General features: G+C 40.3%; 1 protein-coding gene across 1 annotated transcript in view; it reads right to left on the bottom strand.

Annotated features, from left to right (window-relative positions):
• Nucleotides 1-21,031, bottom strand: part of CUNH10orf67 (chromosome unknown C10orf67 homolog) — a 112,135-nt gene that overhangs the window by 40,114 nt on the left and 50,990 nt on the right. Inside the window, exons 9-12 of the mRNA XM_040247328.1 lie at nucleotides 20,657-20,715; nucleotides 11,489-11,554; nucleotides 1,865-1,924; nucleotides 1,020-1,190 (exon numbers count right to left, since the gene is read on the bottom strand). Of these exons, the coding sequence (XP_040103262.1) occupies nucleotides 1,020-1,190; nucleotides 1,865-1,924; nucleotides 11,489-11,554; nucleotides 20,657-20,715 (356 nt within the window). The remainder of the gene's footprint in view (nucleotides 1-1,019; nucleotides 1,191-1,864; nucleotides 1,925-11,488; nucleotides 11,555-20,656; nucleotides 20,716-21,031) is intronic.

Here is a 21,031-nt window from a genome sequence, read left to right as displayed (position 1 = left end):
CTCATTGGGAAATTACATCGGTTTCCGGTTGTTGATACATCTTAACTCTCTGCAGAGTGGAAGTGCTTGTAGAGGAGAGTGTTTTTTCTCAGCTCCTGGGCTTTCCTTCCAAGTGGAGCAACTCCCTACTAAGCATCACACCTGCCTCCCTCCACCTCAGCTCCACTGCCCTCATTCCCCTCCGCTGGGTTCAAGTGGTGAGCCTCCTGCCTGGTGAGTGATGGAGAGAGGTTGATGCCTTTTCCTGCCCTGTCTGGAGCCAGAATGACACAGTGAGCAAGATTCTACTCTGTCCTCCTGCCCCGAGTGTTGAAGCGGTAGTCTCTGCCCTCTGTGAGAGAAGGAGGAAGAATGTGGGGACACACAGCAACAAGAGTCTGGGAAACCAAAATGTGCTCGTGGTCGGACTCTCTCCAGGAAATGCTGTACCTTGCAAGTACGTGTCACCAATCAGCATCTAAGCTTCCAAATGGTGTGGAAAAGGAGTTATGACCGGTTTTACGATTCACAGTGCCCACAGGATAGATCAGTTGCTCAGAGAAATGCAGCTATTCCCACAACTAGGGGAGTGCCCTGGCAGTCCAGCGGTTAGGATTCTGCACTTTCACTGCTGAAGACATGGGTTCAATCCCTGGTCGGGAAACTAAGATCCTGCAAGCCTCTGATAGATACTGGGCAGTCATGAGTTAGAGATTTTACACCTTGAAAGTGCTTGGAAGGTTTCTCTATCTTACTAATTTAACAGAGATCCACGGAGGCTTGGTGACTAAGCCAAACAAACCACCAAGCTAAGCACAGAGGTGGCATCCTCCTGGGTAAGGTAAGGGGCCTGATGAGGACACGCTGGTGTAGAAAGAGCAGCCAGAGCCTTCTGTCCAGACGCCCACAGAGCGGGCAAGGAGAGCCAAGTGTTTTGACACTGGCCTTGCTGCTGGACCAGACGAGCAACGCTGAGGTTGCAGCGGTGCTAACAGCGCCCTCTGTAGGTGAGGGTGTCACGGGTTGTGAACCAGTCTCACCGTGGGTGGCTCCTCCTTTAAAGTCTTCTTTGAACTCTTGACCCTCTTGGTCTTAGAAGGCGATGAACCGACGGAGGAAGAACGTGGCCTCAGAGAAATTACACCTGCACTCTTGGGCTGTGAGGGCCACTGGGATGAAAGGGTCTCTTTCCCCTTGGTGCTTCTGGGGCTCTGGCACAGAAGAACAACCATTGTGTTATTAACCATAATGTCATCCTCATTATTCGTGTTTCAGATTCTCCTCCCTCACTTTTGCTCCCTTGCCCTCCTCTCTTGAGCTAGAACCACAGGGTGGAAGTCTTCATTCCCAAGGGGCCTAGATCTATTCTTGCTCACAGTGCCACCATCCTTTATCCCCCAAGCCCAAACCCTGCCTGATTTAGTCTGTGGGTGGGGCCTGTTTTTCCACCCCCCCAACTGATGCTCAAGTACTGAGACAAACATACCAACAGACCATTGATTTCTAAAGTTCCTGGGGAGGTGGGATCTTTGTGGGGTGGGATGAGGTGGTAGCTTGAGGAGTGTTTCATATTCCTAAGAAGGCAGTGGGGGCAGGGCTGGCAGGTGGAAGCCATGGGACAGGCGTCAGAAGGGCCAGGGCACCGAGCCTGGGGGTCAAGACACCAGCGATACTTCCCGCTCTCACTTTGCTCTCACTGCTCGAACCCCCCAGGTCCTCGTCTCCCACTTACATGCCTTGCCTCACTTTTAAGCATTTTCTCCTTCAAACTCAGATGCGAGAAAGTGAAAAGCCTCTGGATGGTGTGTATAGGTTCTTCAACTCAGATGCCCAAATATGAGATGAACAGAATAAAAGGAAAGAAATAAAGAACTTAAATGCCAACCTTGGCAACTATGGCGTCATACTTTCTTCTCATTTCAAGGTCCTCTTTCTGCTTATTAACCTGTGGAATTAAAGACCCATGTCATTTGTTATCATTGGCAAAGATGAAAAAAGAGAATTTGCAGTAAACCTTCCTTAAGCAATGAAAGAGTAGCATTTTAAACCATTAGGCTGCCCAAACTATTATGGGAATATAAGTCACAATATTAAATATAAATAAATTAGGAGAGAAAATAAATTCGCTTCCAGAAGAAAAAGTACTTTGTAATAGAGCTTATAGGAAAACATGCAATTGTTTGCTTATGTGTTTTTATTAACATTATTGTGTACCAGGCACTGCACTGTGTTGCTATTCAGCCACACTGTATTAGGCTCTTAGAATAAATAACACAGAGGAGGCTTGCTGGCTACAGTCCAGGGGATTCTCAAAGAGTCAGACACAAATGAAGCGACTTAGCATACGCACAAACCTTGCCTTCAAGCATTTCGGTTCTAGCAGAAAATGAGTTTCTAAAATGCTTCAATTAAAAAAAATTACATATGCCAAAATGCATGCAGTGCAAATATAAGTTAGAAGTAAAATTAATATGACCATCTGACTTGAGAAAAGAACAACAGCCACAGTGTTAAAGCTCCCTGTGTAACTGTCACGATCCTATAACCAACTCCAAACCAGGAAACCACTATTCTGAATTTTGTCCTTAGAATTCCCTTTTATTTTCTTGATTAATTTTTTGTCAGGTTTATAGTCTTACCACTTCATCCCATTGGTATCCTTAAACAATATACACATTTAGTTTTGCTTACTTTTAAACTTTTTAAAAAAATCATAATTTCTGTGTTCTCCCTTAATGTGTTCACTTCATCATTTCTGAGATTAACCTGTGTTGATACTGTAAGCAGTTCATTCATATTCGCTGCTATATACTATCCAAGAGTATGAGTACAGCATAACGTGTTTATCCATTCCCTGTCAATGAACATTTGGGAAAGCCCAGGATTCTGCTTTTCTATATAATATCGCTTTAAATATTCTTGAACCTGTTCCCCCAGGCACATGTGCTAGGAGCTCCTTGGTGATGTTATATGTCTAGGAACAGAACTTTGGGGCATATTTTAAGAGAATGATCAGCTTCAGCAGATAACCCAGATTTGTTTTCCAAAGTTTCTGTAACAACATACATATTCGCCAGCAGTTTATGAGAATTCTTTACTCTACATACTTAGCAGCATTTGGCACTGTTATATTACTCATGAAGCCAAGCACATTTCCACTGGTCACTGGGTTTCTTCTTCGGTGAAGGGTCTGTTAAAAACTTCAGCCCAGATTTCTACTGGGTGGTCTTTTCCTTATTGATTTGAAGGAGTTATTCACATATTCTTGAAAACAGCTTTGTGAATACATGAATGGTGTGAATATTTTTGGATATTTGTGGCTAGATCTTTAAATTTTCTTTGAGACATCTTCTGATGAAAAGGGGCCCTTAATTTTCATGGGGTTGATTTTTTTTAATTAATCAATTTATTTGGCTGCGCCAGGTCTTAATAGCAGCACACGAGATCTTTAGTTGTGGCATGTAGGGTCTAGTTCCCTTATTAGGGGTTGAACTAGGGTCCCTGCATTGGAAGTGTGGAGTCCTAGCCACTGGACCACCAGGGAAGTCCCTGAAACTTTTAATTTTCCATTTACACCTGGTTTATTTTGTGTCTCGTTTAGGCAATAATTTCTACTTTGAGCTTAACAATTTTCCTCTAAAATTTAAAGAAAATTTCCCTTTATATTTGAATCCTTAATTCATACAAAATGGATATGCATGGTATGAAGTAGGGAGCCAATTTTATTTTAGGCAAGTGTTTAATCAATTGTCAAGCATCTTTAGTGAAAATTCAACCTATTTGCATTGATCTGTGAAAATCCCATGGATGGAGGAGCCTGGTAGGCTGCAGTCCATGGGGTCACTACAAGTTGGACACGACTGAGCGACTTCACGTTCACTTTTCACTTTCATGCTTTGGAGAAGGAAATGGCAACCCACTCCAGTGTTCTTGCCTGGAGAATCCCAGGGACGGGGGAGCCTATCGGGTTGCCAGCTATGGGGTCGCACAGAGTCGGACACGACTGAAGCGACTTAGCAGCAGCGGTGGTACTGATAGATACTGAGTATTTACGTATGTCTGGTTCTGCTACTGGGTTCTCAATTTCCTCCCAAAGCTCTGACCATGTCCCAGAACCATGATGTCTTAATCACCTTAAATTTATATTAATAACTCACAGAAGTTTCTCCCTACTCCATCATGTCATTATTTCACCTTGTTTCTTAGCTATTCTTGACCCTTGTTCTTCCATATTAATTTCATTTTTAAAATTTTTGTTTATTATTTATTTTTGGCTATGCTAGGTCTTCATTGCTGCTTGAGGGCTTTCTCTAGTTGTGGCAAGCAGGAGCTAGCTGCAGTGCACGGGTTTCTCTTGTCGTGGCTTCTCTTGTTGCAGAGTTTGGGCTCTAGGTGTGCAGGCTTCAGCAGTTGCAGCTTCTGGGCTCTTGAGTTGTGGTGCATGGGCTTAGTTGCTACATGGCATGTGGGATCCTCCTGGATCAGAGATTGAACCTATGAATTCTTAATCACTGGACCATCAGGGAAATCCCTTCCATACTAATTTCAAAATAGGCCTGTCAGTTCCATGAAAAGCCTTATAGTAATTTTGGCTGGAATTTTATTGCATATAGAGATCAGTTTGGCAAAAACTATTGCTAAGATAATCCAACTCTGTAGCTCACCTTTTCTGTTTTCTTTCAATATTTGGAAGAGCAAACGTTTTTAATTTTGATAAAATGCAGCTTACACTATTTAAAGAAATCTCTGCCAAATTTGATAGCACTAAGATCCCTACTTGGCCTTGTTTTATTAATTTGTGGCTTTAACTATTACATTTATACTCACGAATCATCTCAAGTAAAATTTTATATGAGGTGTGAGGTAAACGTTAAGGTTCATTTTTTTGCCCAGAATCAATAACCTCAGATATGCAGATAACAGCACCCTTATGGCAGAAAGTGAAGAGGAGCTAAAAAGCCTCTTGATGAAAGTGAAAGAGGAGAGTGAAAAAGTTGGCTTAAAGCTCAACATTCAGAAAATGAAGATCATGGCATCCGGTCCCATCACTTCATGGGAAATAGATAGGGAAACAGTGGAAACAGTGTCAGACTTTATTTTGGGGGGCTCCAAAATCAGTGCAGTTGGTGATTGCAGCCATGAAATTAAAAGACGCTTACTCCTTGGAAGAAAAGTTATGACCAACCTAGATAGCGTTTTCAAAAGCAGAGACGTTACTTTGCCAACTAAGGTTTGTCTAGTCAAGGCTATGGTTTTTCCTGTGGTCATGTGTGGATGTGAGAGTTGGACTGTGAAGAAGGCTGAGCGCCAAAGAATTGATGCTTTTGAACTGTGGTGTTGGAGAAGACTCTTGAGAGTCCCTTGGACTGCAAGGAGATCCAACTAGTCCATTCTGAAGGAGATCAGCCCTGGGTGTTCTTTGGAAGGAATGATGCTAAAGCTGAAACTCCAATACTTTTGGCCACCTGATGCGAAGAGTTGACTGATTGGAAAAGACTCTGATGCTGGGAGGGATTGGGAGCAGGGGGAGAAGGGGACGACAGAGGATGAGATGGCTGGATGGCATCACGGACTCGATGGACGTGAGTCTGAGTGAACTCCGGGAGTTGGTGATGGACAGGGAGGCCTGGCGTGCTGCGCTTCATGGGGTCGCAGAGAGTTGGACACGACTGCGTGACTGAACTGAACTGAACTGGTCCAATTATATCGGCATCACTGGTTGAAAAGATTATCCTTTCCTGCTTGAATTATCTTGGTACTTTTGTTAGATATCAGCTCATCATATAGGACCTGAAGAGTCCATTTCTTGGCTTTCTGTTCTATTCCATCAATCTATATGTTTATCCATATACTAGCAGTATGTTGTCTTGACTAGTGTGTCTTTACAGTAAGTCTTAAAATCAGGTTATGGGAGTTCTTTCTCTAGCTGTGCTCTTTTTCAAAATTGTTTTAGCTAACCAAGGTCCGTGAATTTCCATATACATTTTACAGAAGACTGTTGATTTAAAAAAAAAAAAGGCCTACTGAGACTTTGATTAGGCTTGTATATACAAATCAATTCAGAGATAACAGTTAAACAACATGGATCTTCTGAATCATGAACATGGTATGTTTCTCCATCTATTTAAATCTTTAACTTCAGTATTTCATATGGTTTTATACATAATTAATCAAATTTATCCATAACTATTTCCTATTTTTATGCTATTGTAAATCAAGTTTTTTAAAGTTTCAGTTTTTGATTGTTCATTGCTAGTATATAGAAACACATGATTTTGATCTTTGCATTCTTGCTAAATTCACTTTATCATTTTAGTAGGTTTTTGTAGATTCCTTAGGACTTCCTATATAAATTATTGTGGTTATCTGGGAATAAAAACATTTGTACTTTTTCCTTTCTAATCTGTATGCCATTTATTTCTTTTTCTTGAATATTGTACTAGCTAGGACCTAAATAACAATGTCTAATGGAAGTTATAAGAAAAGTCTTGTCTCATTTCTCATCTTAGACCTAAATAACAATGTCTAATGGAAGTTATAAGAAAAGTCTTGTCTCATTTCTCATCTTAGACTTAAAACATTGCCTTTCACTATGAAATATACTAACAGTTATGTTTCATAGGTATTTGTGATCAACTTTAGAAGGTTTCCTTCTATTCCCAGTTTGCTGAGAGCTTTTATCATAAATGTATATTGGACTTTCTCAAATGCTTTATATATATATATATATATATTTTTTTTTTTTTGCCCTCTGGCTCCAACATTTTCCATTTTTACCATATGCAAAATACATTCATCCTTATTCAAGGCCTCAAAAAAATCTCATCCTCTGAGAGCATCTGCTTGAGGTCAAGATCTCATTATATAAATTAGGTTCAAGTGCAGATGAAGCTCCTTGAGTAATTTTATCTTAATCGGAAGACCCAGCAATTAAAGAGACAAGTTATCTGACTCCACAGTCAACATACCATGGTGGGACATAAGATAACCACTAAAGATCCTCCCCTTGGGTCAAGGACTCATCTATTTCCATTGGAAATCTGTGATGGCTCCTAGGCACAGAAAATCAGACATGTATTTTAAAAGAGTAAATGATTGGGTTACCAAAATATGACTTTTCTAGCTAAACGGCCAAACACTGGCATGTTACATGTAACAGACAGATCTGAAGCATGTCTCAGAAGGAACTTGGGCAACAAGGAACCCAGTGTGAGATCAAGGCCACTGCAGAGATAAGTCAGTGCTGTGCCCTGACATCATAATTCCTTTCTATCTGAAGTCTGGATTGTTTCCTAGAAACAAGGTGCACTGAGATGAAACAGATGGAAAATTAGTTAAGGGTAAGAGTTCAATTATGGTAGTTTTCTCATAGGGACCTTCTTTTTGTTAGCTTCAGGATAATGAAAGTTCGATATACAAAATCTACATATAAAAATCAGTAGCATTGCTATACATGAACAACAAATTATCTGTGAGAGTAAAAAGAAAGGCATCTCATTTACAATATCACCAAAGGCAGTAAAATATTTAGGAATATATGTATCCAAGGGAGTGAAAACTACAAGACATTGATGAAAGAAATCAAAGAGCATACAAGTAAAGGGAAAAAAAACTTCATGTTCATGGACTGTAAGAACTAATGTTGTTAAAATGTCCATACTACTCAAAGCCATCTACATATTCAATATAATCTCTATTAAGATTTCAATGGCACTTTTTACAGAAGTATAAAAAACAATCATAGAATTTATGTGGAACCACAAAGTCCCCCCCAAACCAAAGCAATCCTAAGGAAGAAGAGCAAATCTAGAGGAATCATACCTCCTGATTTCAAACTATGTTATAAAGCTATAGAGTCAAAACAGTATGGTAGCAGTATTAAAAACAGAGACAGAATGGAACAGAATCAAGAAGATGGTCAACTAATACTTGATGAGGCAGCCAAGAAATTCCATGGAGAAAAGATAATCTCTTCAATAAATGGTGCTGGGAAAATTGAATAGTCACTTATAAAAGGATAGAACTAGACTTCTATCTTATACCACTCACAAAATTAACCCAGAATGGATGAAGACTTAAATATAAGACAGGAAAACATAAAACTAGAAGAAAATATGGGGGGAAAGCTTCTACTGGTGTTTTTTAAAATATGACTTCTAAAGCACAAGGGAAAAAATAAGCAATTTGGGACTACATTGAACTAAAAAACTTCTGCACAGCAAAAGAAACAACCAATAAAATGAAAAGGCAAACTACAGAATGGGAGAAAATATATCAAATCATATATGTGACAAGAGGTTAATATTCACCATACAAAATGATCTCATACAACTCAATAGCAAAAACACAAATAATCTAATTAAAAAATGGGCAGATGATCTGGGTAGATATTTTTCCAAAGAAGATATTCAGATGGTCAACAGATACATGAAGAGGTGCTCAGCATCACTAATCATCAAGAAAATATGAACTGAAACCACAATGAGAGATCATCTCCCTCTTGTTAGAATGGTTGTCACCAAAAAGACAAAGAGATAACAAGGGTTGGCAAGGATGTGGAGAAAAGGGAACTCTTGTGCACTTGTTGGTGGAATGTAAATTAGTGCAGCTGCTATGTGAAACAATACAGAGGTGTTTCTCAAAAAAATAAAAAATAGAACTACCATATGATCCAGCATTTCCATTTCTGTATATTTATCCAGAGGAATCAAAACACTATCTTAAAAAGATATATGCAGTCCATGTTCACTGTTATTTACAACAGCCAAGACACAGAAGCAACCTAAGAGTCTATCAATGGATGAATGGATAAAGAAGATGCGGTATATTTACACAACAGAATATTATGCTGCCATAAAAAGAAAGCAGTCTTGCCATTTGCGACACGATGGATGGACCTGGAGGGCATTTTGCTGAGTGAAATAAATCAGAGCGAGAAAGACAAATACTGCATGATCTCACTTATATGTGGAATCTTAAAAAACATAGATAATAACACCAAAAAAAGGCAAACTCATAGAACAGATTGGTGGTTGCCTGAGGTGGAGGACAAAATGAGTGAAGGAGCTCAAAAGGTACAAACTTCCAGTTATAAGATAAATAAGTCCTGGGGATGTAATGTACAGCATGGTGACTCTAGTTAACAATACTATGTTGTGTATTGGAAAGTTGCTAAGAGAATAAATTAAGTTCTCACCACAGGAAAAAAAGATGGTGTAAGTTTATGTGATAATGGATATTTAACTAACTAGATTTCTGGTGCTGATGATTTTGCAATATATGCATATATCAAATCATTATGCTGTATTCCTGAAACCAATATTATGTTAAATGGCAATTATATCTCTATTGGAACAAAACAAGGATAAATAAAAGCCACAGAGCACAGGAATCATAGAAAGATTCAAAACTAGTTCATATTCTTGTTCTAAAGCTAATCCATACTTTAATGCTTACCTATACTTACCCACCCTGCCTTTTTACTACAAGCTCCTCGACTTTTAAACTAGGCTCTTAAAAGGTCAGGACACAAACTGTATTGAAAACAGTAACAGACCAGGGAGGGTGAAAGTCTTTTAATTTTTGCAAAGTGACTCTGGTCACCTCTGCCTTCTCCCACTCCTCCATCTGGCCCCCATTGCAAATCTCCATTTCTGGGGCAGGGTAAGCACTGTAGCAACAAAGTTCAGATAGCCACAAAGCAAGTCTCCCTCCAAGTGAATAACAGAATCCCTTGGTGGTGGGGGTGGGGGAGTGTCAAATAGTGACCTTGTTGGGCCCAAAGGCATGCCATGGACGCCCAATCATGAGACGTGCACTCACTCTACTGAAAAAATGACCCTCCAGACCAGTTCTGAACATGCTGGAGGTTCTTCTGCTGCCATAAGGTTTGCAATGCAAAATCTTGCTGCTTGGCAACAAGCGTGGTGCTCAACTTCTCAACTTCTAAACAACAAAATAAACCAGTTGGTTCCCCCGTGGGCAATATAATAGCACCGGTTAACCACTTACAGTTCAAATAAAGAGGCAAAGTAATTCATAAACGGTGAGGTCTGTTCCTAGCATAGGCACGAACTCACTGGTGAAGTGGTTCAGTTTCTTCTCTACCACTGCTAACAGACTGACAGTTTAACATTTGCTTCTCATTCGATAAAGACATTTTCCATTTTAATGACAATGTACACATTTAGCTGTTTGTTTTCAGAAGCCACTCTGGGACTTGGGGCGGGGCGAATGACAGAAGAAGAGGGTAAGGCAGAAATTGACCAAGTATATTCAATTCATGGAGATGATTTTTATATACCAGGTATTTAAAAGCAAAGAGTTCACACTTCTATATTTAAAATGGATAAGCAACAAGGACCTACTGTAGAGCGCATGGAACTCTGCTCAGTGTTATGTGGCAGCCTGGATGGAAGGAGGTTTCAGGGGAGAATGGATACAGGTATATGTAAGGCTGAGTCCCTTTGCTGTTCTCTTGAAACTATCACAGCATTATTTGTTAATCGGCTATACCCCAAAACAAAATACAAATTTTAGAAAAACAGTAAAGAGTTTAAACCAACACATTTGTTAACACACAGTTTCTGTAGATTACTAGCCATAATTATTTTTTTCCTTGCCTGCATTCCCAAGTTGGTTTCATAGAAGGCTTTATTGTAATCCCAGAGCATTGTTTTGCATTAATTTCTATGACAAGACACCCAAAACACATGGTGCTGAGAGCAACAAAACAGAGTTAGGGAAACAGTCATGACTTGGCACAAAGTGTGACAAGCTGCAGAAAAGGGAACGTTTCAATATCTGAAGTGGCGCTGATTTCCTATGAACAACCTTTTCTCTTCTAAACAGTATCATATTCTTTTCAAGCACATTTAGAACGCAAGTCAAGCTGTGTTTTATTTCTGATTATAATAAACACAGTCAGTTTACTGTAACAAAGACATAGTAGTGGTGATCAGTTTGAAAGCCAAAGTTAAGACACCATAAGCTGGGTGGGGGGTGAGGTGGGGAGCCTGGGGGTGGGGGTGGGTAGTCAACTGATAAAATAAAAGACCAGCCGTCTGGAAAGTTCTCTTAAAAGAACATAAAAAGGCAGTGTTTTCTTATGAGACAAACACAGAATGCCAAAATATCTGGCTGGGCTGTTTTTTGTTGTCGTTTATGGCAATTTGTAACTAAAAATAGCAAATCCTTCAAAATATTGGGCTCTCATATTTGTTTTTTTAATCCCTAAAATAAAATACAAAAATTTTGTACACTGCTTTAAATTGTAATACTGTTTCTTGTATAAGACTCTTCCACATAGTAAGCATATTTATTATAATACTATTCAAATTGTTTTCTACAAAACAATCATTAAAAATGTTTATAATTATGCATGCATTTAGACTGTTGATAAAAGTGAAATAAAAAGTTCACAGCAAACAGTTAAAAATAAAGTTTATAAAACTTTCATGATCAAATTCTTGGATTCAAATTTATTAAGAAATAATGTAAATCCCCTTACCATATCTTGAACTAATGATTTTTCAAGCTCAAGCTCAGTTATTAATCTGTCTCTGCCATCAATTAGCTGAAAGAGAAGAATATTGCATTCTGATTAAAGATAACAAAACACCTGAGATTCCCCTTTCAAATTTAGTGAAAGATCTTGATTCCAAACGTGAGAAAAATGGATCCCAATATGATCAAAGCAAAAATTAAATGGTCACAGATTACCATGTAATAATAACATACTATTATATAATTATTTCTTAACTATATAAGCAGGCAAAACACATACAGAGAATGCCAGTTTATTTATTTACAACCTTTCTCACCCTACTCCCCCTTCAAAATGTGACATCAACATATAATAAAGTAAGTCTGTATCAAAAAGGACAATTTTGCTTTACCCTTTAGATGAACCATTTCTCTTATTTTAGGTTTTGGTGCTGTATTTATATACATATCAAGCCATATTCATATCAATTGAAAACAACCGTCAAAGTATGTACTGTAGGGCCTTTGGACCAACTTGACTTGCCTCAGTATTTTAAATGATAGTGTGTGTGTGCGGTATATAACACCGACAAAATTCAACCCTTCATTCTGACATCCATTCAGTTCAATTAATTCATATATTCACCAATCTAACAAACATGTATGGAACACCTTTGAGATGCCAGACATTTGTTCGGCTGTGGAGGTGTAGAAGTGAAGCAGAACAATTCCCTTCCCTAGAGCACCTACAGTATACTAGGAGAACACTGAAAAAATGACTGTCATATGTAACAAAAAAGTTAATACATGAAGTCTTCAGAGTCAAAAAGCCTAAACATCCACATAACTTGGTAATCCTATAATTATAAACAGACTGGCTATCCCTGGTGTTAATGGCACAGAAGGGCTATTTGACAAAGGTCTTGAAGTATCTGTAGAAGTTCAACAAGTTGGAGAAAGAAAAAGGCCAAGAAAATGGTAATGAAGACAGCAAAGTAACCACAGCAAAGCCTGAAGTAATGTAGGAACTGGGGAAGGTTTGGTGTTTGTGGACCCAGGGTGCATATAGACAAGAATGGCAGGAAATGAAGGGAGAGAGAAATTCAGGGTGATATTACGAGGGGCCTTGCTCACCTCAATTAGGAGGGGAGGGCAGACTGGTGTAACGTACAGAATGAGAATTGGTTCACAAGAGAGCTCTGCAGCTTACGCTGTGTGGGTAAAGTAATTCTATGCTTCAGGCCTTTTTTCTTGCTTTTATGTAACGCTATGCTTCAAGTCTGTCTTCTCATCTATAAAATTAGGATAAAAACACCTACTTAGAAGAGTTCTTCTGGAAAGAATTTGAGACAGCAAATGTGAAAGGGCTTAGTGGCTCCCAGCACAACAAAATCAAGTAGAACATTTTGAGACAGTCTGATGTTATGTTGAAGACAATAGGAAAGAAAGCACTGAAGGTTGTAGCATGTAAGTGAGACTGGGGTATTAGGTAACCATGGCAGCAGTGTGGAAGCTAGACTTGGAAGAGAAGAGAGTGGAGATAGGAGAATGAAGTAGGAATCTATCCAGACGGGCAAATGATGGGGTCACAGCCAACTCTGTGACAACGTTGCTGTGGAGAAAAGGGACGAGAGGTATTTTGGAAAGAAAGTCTCCAGACCTAGTGAGCAACCAGATATAAGGTACAAAGGACAGAGTGGATGGAAATTACCTGGCAGTCCAGTGGTTAAGACTTGGCCCTCCGGTTCAAATCCTGGTCAGGAAACTAGGATCCCTCCCACAAGTTGCACAGAGCAGCCAAAAAAAAAAAAGAAGAAGAAAGCAGAGAAAAACGCTTGATCTGTCAGTGGGTCCTCTGGGACAGACGTCAATGTCATTCATTTAAGTGGGAAGCACAGCTGAGTCCAGATTTGAGGAGTAAGGAGATCAAGTTTCGACAATGACTTTGATGAACATGGAAGGGATTTTTTTTCCAGCAGACTTTTTTGAGGGCTCATATAAAGGTAATAAAGGATAAGACATAGTTCTTGACCTCAAGGATTGAGGGCAAGATGAATCTCACGGTGACCTTATCAACGGCGGCAGTGTGAAGAAGAGGCTGGTAGATACATAGACAAGTTTACTTTAGTTGACATTTGAAGAGTGAATGGTAATGGCTTCAGGGGTGACCAGAGTCAAGGAACACCACCCAGAATGATGGCTTGGCTATGTATATAGGCTAGTGGGGGATGCTTAAAGGCATGAGAGAGGGAGAAAGAGAGAGAGTTTGGCTGATGAAGAAAGATCTCAGAAGAGAAGGAAGGAGAAGATGGAGTCAGGCAAGTAAGTGGAAGGATGGGTCAGGGCAAAGAGGTAGGTCCCCTCTTCCGATGACAAGGAAAAGAGGTTAGGCTAAGTGACAGGGTGAGCAAGAGAGTGCAGAGGTGAAAAAATCCACATGTCTACTGTGTTCTCTGAATTAGAGAACAGCATAGACGAATGGAACTGGGGAAAATAGTAACGATGGGAAGAGAGGCACTGGGTTAGAAAGGGTGCTGGTTACAGATATGAATGACTATATATAAAATGGATAGATAACTAGGTCCTACTGAATAGCACAGGAACTATATTCCATATCCTGCAATAAACCACAATGGAAAAGTATGAAAAAGAATATATATATGCATAGATGAATCACTTTGCTGTAGAGCAGAAACATAACATTGCAAACCAACTGTACTTGAATAAATTAATAAAATGTGTTTTTGTCAAAGGGTGCTAATTAGATCCAAGTAAAAGGATGGGTAGAAGGAGGGAGCAGTGACTCTGAGTTAAAAGTCCCATAACCAGCGTGCAATGTCCCCTAAAGGCAGGGATCTGTTTGTCTCCAGTGGCAGGGTTGGGGAGAGTTGGGTCTGGGTACATGAGAGCCTCAGAAGGGGAGGTGGTGGTGGTGTGGAAGATGTGAAAGGCTGAACAGCAGGTTTAGAGAAAGTAAAGGAATGAGAAATGGAAGGAAAGGAAAAGATTTTTTTGTTGAGTCATTATACCTTGGTCTGAAAAGGAGTGTCATTAAGTTTCCAACAGGCGTCAATTACTGGCAAACACCAAAGCCACTGGCCCCAAGTCTTCCTGCCTCCTTGGGTCTCTTATCAGTGACCTCTTCTCTCTATTGTACTTTTACCGCTCATTCTTCTTTCCACTGATGTCATTTAATAATACTCTAGCTTCATCTTTAAAAAAATTCCTTCCTCAACCCCACGTCCCCCTCCAACCACTCTCTGACCTCTCTTTGGCCATCCACGATCAAACTTCTAGAAAGCTGCCCATGCACACTGTCTCTACGTCTGCATTCACTCCATTCCTCAGTTACTACCATGTTCCAGTAAAACGACCTCATTAATTACCAGGGTAATTGGAAAGGACCCTGATTCTGGGAAAGATTTAAGGCAGGAGGAGAAGGGATGACAGAGAATGAGATGGTTGGATGGCATCACTGACTCAATGGACATGAGTTTGAGCAAACTCTGGGAGTTGGTGATGGACAGGGAGGCCTGGCGTGCTGCAGTCCGTGGGGTTGTAAAGAGTTGGACATAACTGAGTGACTGAACTGAACTGAATTACCAGGGTCGTTTTAGTTGCCAAAGCTAATTGTCCAATCCTTCGTTTCTTGTCTTTTGCACACCTGGCCTCTGGGAAGTGCTAGAATGGATCCTCTCTTCTTGAGCCTTTTGCTTTGTTGTTGTTCAGTCGCTAAGTTGTGTCCAGCTCTTTGCAACCCCCATGGACTGCAGCAGGCCAGGCTTCCCTGTCCTTCACTGTCTCCCAGAGTTTACTGAGTTTGCTCAAATTCATGTCCATTGACTCCAACCATCTCATCCTCTGCCACGCTCTTCTCCTCCTGCCCTCAATCTTTCCCAGCATCGGAGTCTTTTCCAATGAGTTGGCTCGAGTCAGGTGGCCAAAGTATTGGAGCTTCAACTTTAGCATCAGTCCTTCCAATGCATATTCAGAGTTGATTTCCTTTAGGATTGACTGGTTGGATCTCCTTGCAGTCCAAGGGACTCTCAAACCTCTTGCTTGGTTTCTGCGAAATCCACTCTCTGCTGCTCTACCACTGTACTCATTTGCATCTGAGTATCAGCCTTCCACTTCTCTTCCTTTATCTCTCCCATTTTCAATCTTATCAAAGACCATGGCTTTTATTGCCTAATCATCTCTTGAATTCAGCTACCCGCTTCTTCATCCCCATGTCACTGTCTTCTTCCTGTTTTAGGACTTTCTATTAAGTTATCCCAGTTTATACAAGAAATCTTTTAATTGGTGTCTCTCTGGCTCTGGATTTTCCTTTCTTCCATTCGTTCTTTCTCTGAAACATGAATCCCATCCTGCCCCAGTGTCCAAGACACCCCATTCACTCAGGAGGCAATTCACACTCCCTCTGAAATGCATAACGATCCTCAGCCCTGTCCCCTGCTTCCAGCCACCCCTGTTCCCACACATCCTCCTGCCGTAATCAGTCACGTACCCTCCCCATACACGCGTTCTGGCTCTTCCCACTTCCCTCCCTTTCGTCCTTTCCTGGCGAACTCTAACCCTTCTTCCGAGGGCCAGCTCAGTGCCCTTCCTCTGAACTTCCCTGATCTCTTATGATCCAGGCTGGCTGTGCCCCCAACTATCCCCATAGCAACCAACGCTGCCCTGTATCCTGACACTGCCACACCTGGGATATAACCTCTGCCTGCTGGTCTGTCCCCTCTCAGGAGGAAATTCATCTTGTAGCCACAGCTGAAACAGATTCAGCTGTTATTTGACTACTAAAATTTAAACATAAAAGCTGCTGAATCTTAACAGTGTTTCAGTCCCATTTTCAACTCATTTTTAATTGTATCCAGGGATGAAAATCTTCCCGGGTAGCTCAGTGGTAAAAGAATCTGCCTGCCAATGCAAGAGGCACAGGAGATGCCAGTTTGATCCCTGGGTTGGGAAGATCCCCTGCAGGAGGAAATGGCAATCCACTCCAGTATTCTTGCCTGGAAAACCCCATGGACATAGGAGCTTGGTGGGCTACAGTCCCTGGAGTCACGAAGAGTCAGACACGCCTGCAAGCAGAGAGAGGGCTGCAAAGGGAAACATGTAGCTTATCCAAAGGCTTCTGAGCTGCTCCTTTATACTCTTCTGGTTTCTGTTTACTCCTTCCTCACACCCCAGACACCCCCCTCTTCCTGTACTCACACAAATCTCATCACGTGGTCTCACTAGATCCCACCTCCTGCTCTAGCCACATCAGAATTCCATGGGGGTAACCTACACTTTACACATTCATATTCTGTATGTAGCCTTCCACCATCCTATATGTATGCATGCTAAGTTACTTCAGTCGTGTTCAACTCTTTGCAACTCCATGGACTGTAGCCCATCAGGGTCCTCTGTCCATGGGATTCTCCAGGCAAGATTACTGGAGTGGGTAGCCATTCTCTTCTCCAGGGGTGACTCAGGGATCAAACCTAGGTCTCTTGCGTTGTGGGCAGATTCTTTACCGTGTGAACCACCAGGGAAATCCTAAACACCTGGAATCAGTTCAAGAGAAAGGAGTAGGAGATAGGTCTGGAACAATTTGTGAAGCATTTCTAGAACCTTCCAGGTCAATTTTCAGATCAGTCTTTCAAAGTCCAACTCTTAGGGACCTCATGGACTGCAGCATGCCAGGCTTCCCTGTCCATCACCAACTCCCGGAGCACACTCAAACTCATGTCCATCGAGTCAGTGATGCCATCCAACCATCTCATCTTCTGTCGTCCCATTCTCCTCCCGCCTTCAATCTTTCCCAGCATCAGGGTCTTTTCCAATGAGTCCGTTCTTCGCATCATGTGGCCAAAGCATTGGAGTTTTAGTTTCAGCATCAGTCCTTCCAATGAATATTCAGGACTGATCTCCTTTAGGATTGACTGGTTGGATCTCCTTGTAGTCCAAGGGACTCTCAAGAGTCTTCTCCAACACCACAGTTCAAAAGCATCAATTCTTCGATGCTCAGCTTTCTTTATTGTCCAACTCTCACATTCATACGAGACTCTTCTCTGGTGGCTCAGATGGTAAAGCATCTGCCTACAATGCGGGAAACCCAGGTTCGATCCCTGGGTCGGGAAGATCCTCTGGAGAAGGAAATGGCAACCTGCTCCAGTACTCTTGCCTGGAAAACCCCATGGATGGAGAGCCTGGTAGGGTACTGTCCATGGGGTCACAAAGAGTCGGACACAACTGAGCAACTTCACTTTCTTTCTTTCTTTCACATTCATACATGACTACTGGAAAAACCACAGCTTTGACTAGATGGAACTTTGTCAGCAAAATAATATCTCTGCTTTTTAATATAAAAAAAAAAGTCATAGCTTTTCTTCCAAGGAGCAAGCGTCTTTTAATTTCACGGCTGCAGTCACCATCTGCAGTGATTTTGTAGTCCAAGAAAATGAAGTTTCTCACTGTTTTCATTGTTTCCCCATGTACATACGTCTATTACAGCCCCATCACACTCCCCTATGGTCACTGTCTCTCTCTCTAGACTTGATCTTTCACAACAAGCCCGTGTGTGTGTGTTTGTATGTATGTGTGTATAAAATTTCTGTATCTCAGCAGTGTCTGTCACTAAAAGGCATCTAATGAACATTGCTGAATCAATTGATTTAATGAAGGATATTGGAAACAAACCAGTAAATATTAGCTCTCAGTTTGATCAACAGCTCCTGGTCTGCTTTCCAATTGACAAAACCTTTTGACGTACATTATCTCATTCTATCCACACAGTAAATCTGCGAAACTCAGGAAGAAGGAGAATGAGAAACTGGCCCAAGTAACTATAGTGTCAGAAATGGAACAGAGACCCAAGGGTCTAGATTTTTCCTGCTCAAAACCAAGTCATGTCTACATTCAACATCTGTGTGGAGGCCTAGTGCATATAAAGAAAAAAAAGAAGAGAGACAGGAAAAAAAAAATATGATCAAACAAACTACAGATTTGCTATATTTGTCTAGAACAAAATTGTCAAATAAAAATGTGTCATATATATAACTAATTTTAAACAGCTTTCTTAAAAAGGTAAAAAAAGGTGATATTAACTTTAATAATATATTTTATTTATACCAATAGCTATGCAAAATAGCTTAAGTATATAATAATCAATATTAAAAATCATTAGCAAAATATTTCACATTTCTTACAGCACCTAAGTCTTTGAAATCCAGTGTGTATTTTTCACTTAGAGCAAATCTCAATTTGAAGGCTAAAATTTTATGGCAGATACTTGATCTGCATTTAGATTTCATAAAATTTACAAATAGAAACGTACATTCACATGCTCAAATTATTCAAAATATACATAAAACTTTTTCAGTAACTGAAACAAATATCAGTATTTTATATTGAAATTTAAAAATTAAAAGTAAACATAATTTAAAATTCATTTTCTCAGTTGCACTAGACATAGGCTTTCAATAGCCACACGTGGCTAACGCTGGGCAGTGCAGCTCTAGAGAATGAAGGCAGCATTTAATCAGAATACTTGAGCTCATACAAGGTATGACCAGCCACTCAGTGAGGATGTTTCTTTCTAATTGATGCCTTAATGGTGAGACTTATTTTTTTTTTTTTAATTTCCTTGAACTCCTCCCAGAGAAGAGTAAGCTTGTCTGACTCATCTTCACCAGTGACAGCACAGACTGAGAACTGGAGAAATATTTACATAAACTGAGATGATGCCCTTGCAGGTTATTAAGTAAAACTAGAAAGCTGAGATTTCATTTTTAGCCTTAGAAGTTGATGCCAAGAAGGTTAAACTGGTCTATTCTTATACTCTCATTATCTCTGTAAGAATGACACTTGTACCCTCACCATTGAAAACGGGCTCAAGCACCAGAAAATGACTTCATGTTGTGCAAACCTGTGATGGATTCAGTGATCACAGGAAACATCTCCCAACTCTGGACCATCACAGTATGCATTTCTTTAGAATATAGTTCTTGGGACTTCCCTGGCAGCCTAGTGATTAAGACTCCACCCTGCCAATCCAGGGAGCTCAAATTCGAACCCTGGTAGGGGAACTAAGATATCTCATGCTGTGTGGCCAAAAAATAAAAATCAGTTCTTGGAAGTGATTTTATCTAAAACCTAAGACTAGGACTTCCCTAGTGGTTGAGTGGTTAAGACTCCACCCTTCCACTGCACGGGTGTGAGTTTAATCCTTGGTCTGAGGACTAAGATCCTGTATGTACACAGCACCACCGAAAGTAAGTAAGTACATAAATAAAATTTAAAAAAACTTTTAAAAATGAAAAATAAAACCTAAGAATACCAGAAATGCAAAATCTAGGTTGAAATCTGAATCTTAAGCTTTATGAGCTCTGGATATGAGGCCAGCATGACTGAGAAACTCAATTTTTAATTTTATCTAACTTTAATTTTCATTTAAAAATTGATACTCGATTCAGTTTGTGGAAAACTTTATTTGGAATAATTCGAGGATGTAAATTCACATTTTTATCTGTAAATTATATGAACTCTATCTAGAGATACATTCTTATTCTATGAAATCACTCAAAGAATATTTTTAAGTGTACCAGTGCTCAGCACTGGGAAAAGATCAGAGACCAGTGCTGTCTTTGGGTTGTAGGACCTTTGGCAGTGCAAACTGACCATCACAGAAGAGGGTTTTGAGAACTGAGAAAGCTGAAAGCAGGACTCTGACCTGGGTGTGCAGGGCAGAAATTGCCGTGGTTCTGTGACATCGGATGCCCCAGGAAATCTTGATTTTTATGATGTCAAAAGCATTCCCTGCTCTAAATACAGATTTTCTGCAAAATTCAAACCCAGTTCATTCACATACAGAGAAATGGAGATAAAACAACATCTGATACGAAAATAGGCTGCCCGTTCCTAATATTATTTTTCCGCAAGCATATCTTTGGACTCCCTGGGTCATATGATTTTTCAATTCCTTACAGTCAACAAGGTAGACAGTTATGCCAAATGAAAGAAAGTATGAGTTCATTTTCAAGATGGAATCCTTTCTCATTACTAGAGAAATCATCCCAAACAACACTAAATACAGGAATCAACTTTTCTCGACATCACAAGACAAGGCGGGGGCATAGTGTTATCTCATTAATTATGCTGATATTTCCATTGAAAAGAGTCATTCATCAATGTAAAAAAGTTACAGTACCTTTTGAATAGTTTTATGATCCTTTTCTGCTATCTCTTTCAGACTTATAATTTCATCTTCTGTAAACAAAAGGAGAGAGAGGCCAACCATGAAATTACAAGCTTATGGCCCTGTATTCAATCTGCCTGCTTCAGGGCAGGCTATACACTGCTGGCAGGCACGGTGGACTCAAGTCCTAGCGGGACTATGACCTTCACAACTGCCCTTGACATTCACAGCCTTCTTCCTGCTGTTCAGACGGCTGGTCAGATAGGGATTAAGAACTAAGTTCAAGATCCAAGTGTGGCTGAAGGCTGAAAGCTTTTCATCTAGTCTAGCAAGGAACATTTTTGCTGTTAGTCACAGCCAATACAAACTGCTTTAGCAGGTGGCACT

Source organism: Oryx dammah, unplaced genomic scaffold (genome assembly GCF_014754425.2).
Source record: "Oryx dammah isolate SB20612 unplaced genomic scaffold, SCBI_Odam_1.1 HiC_scaffold_10, whole genome shotgun sequence".
In the NCBI taxonomy this organism is placed as follows: Eukaryota; Metazoa; Chordata; class Mammalia; order Artiodactyla; family Bovidae; genus Oryx; species Oryx dammah.
The sequence above is the reverse complement of the archived record's forward strand: the minus strand, read 5'-3'. Positions and strand labels throughout refer to the sequence as shown.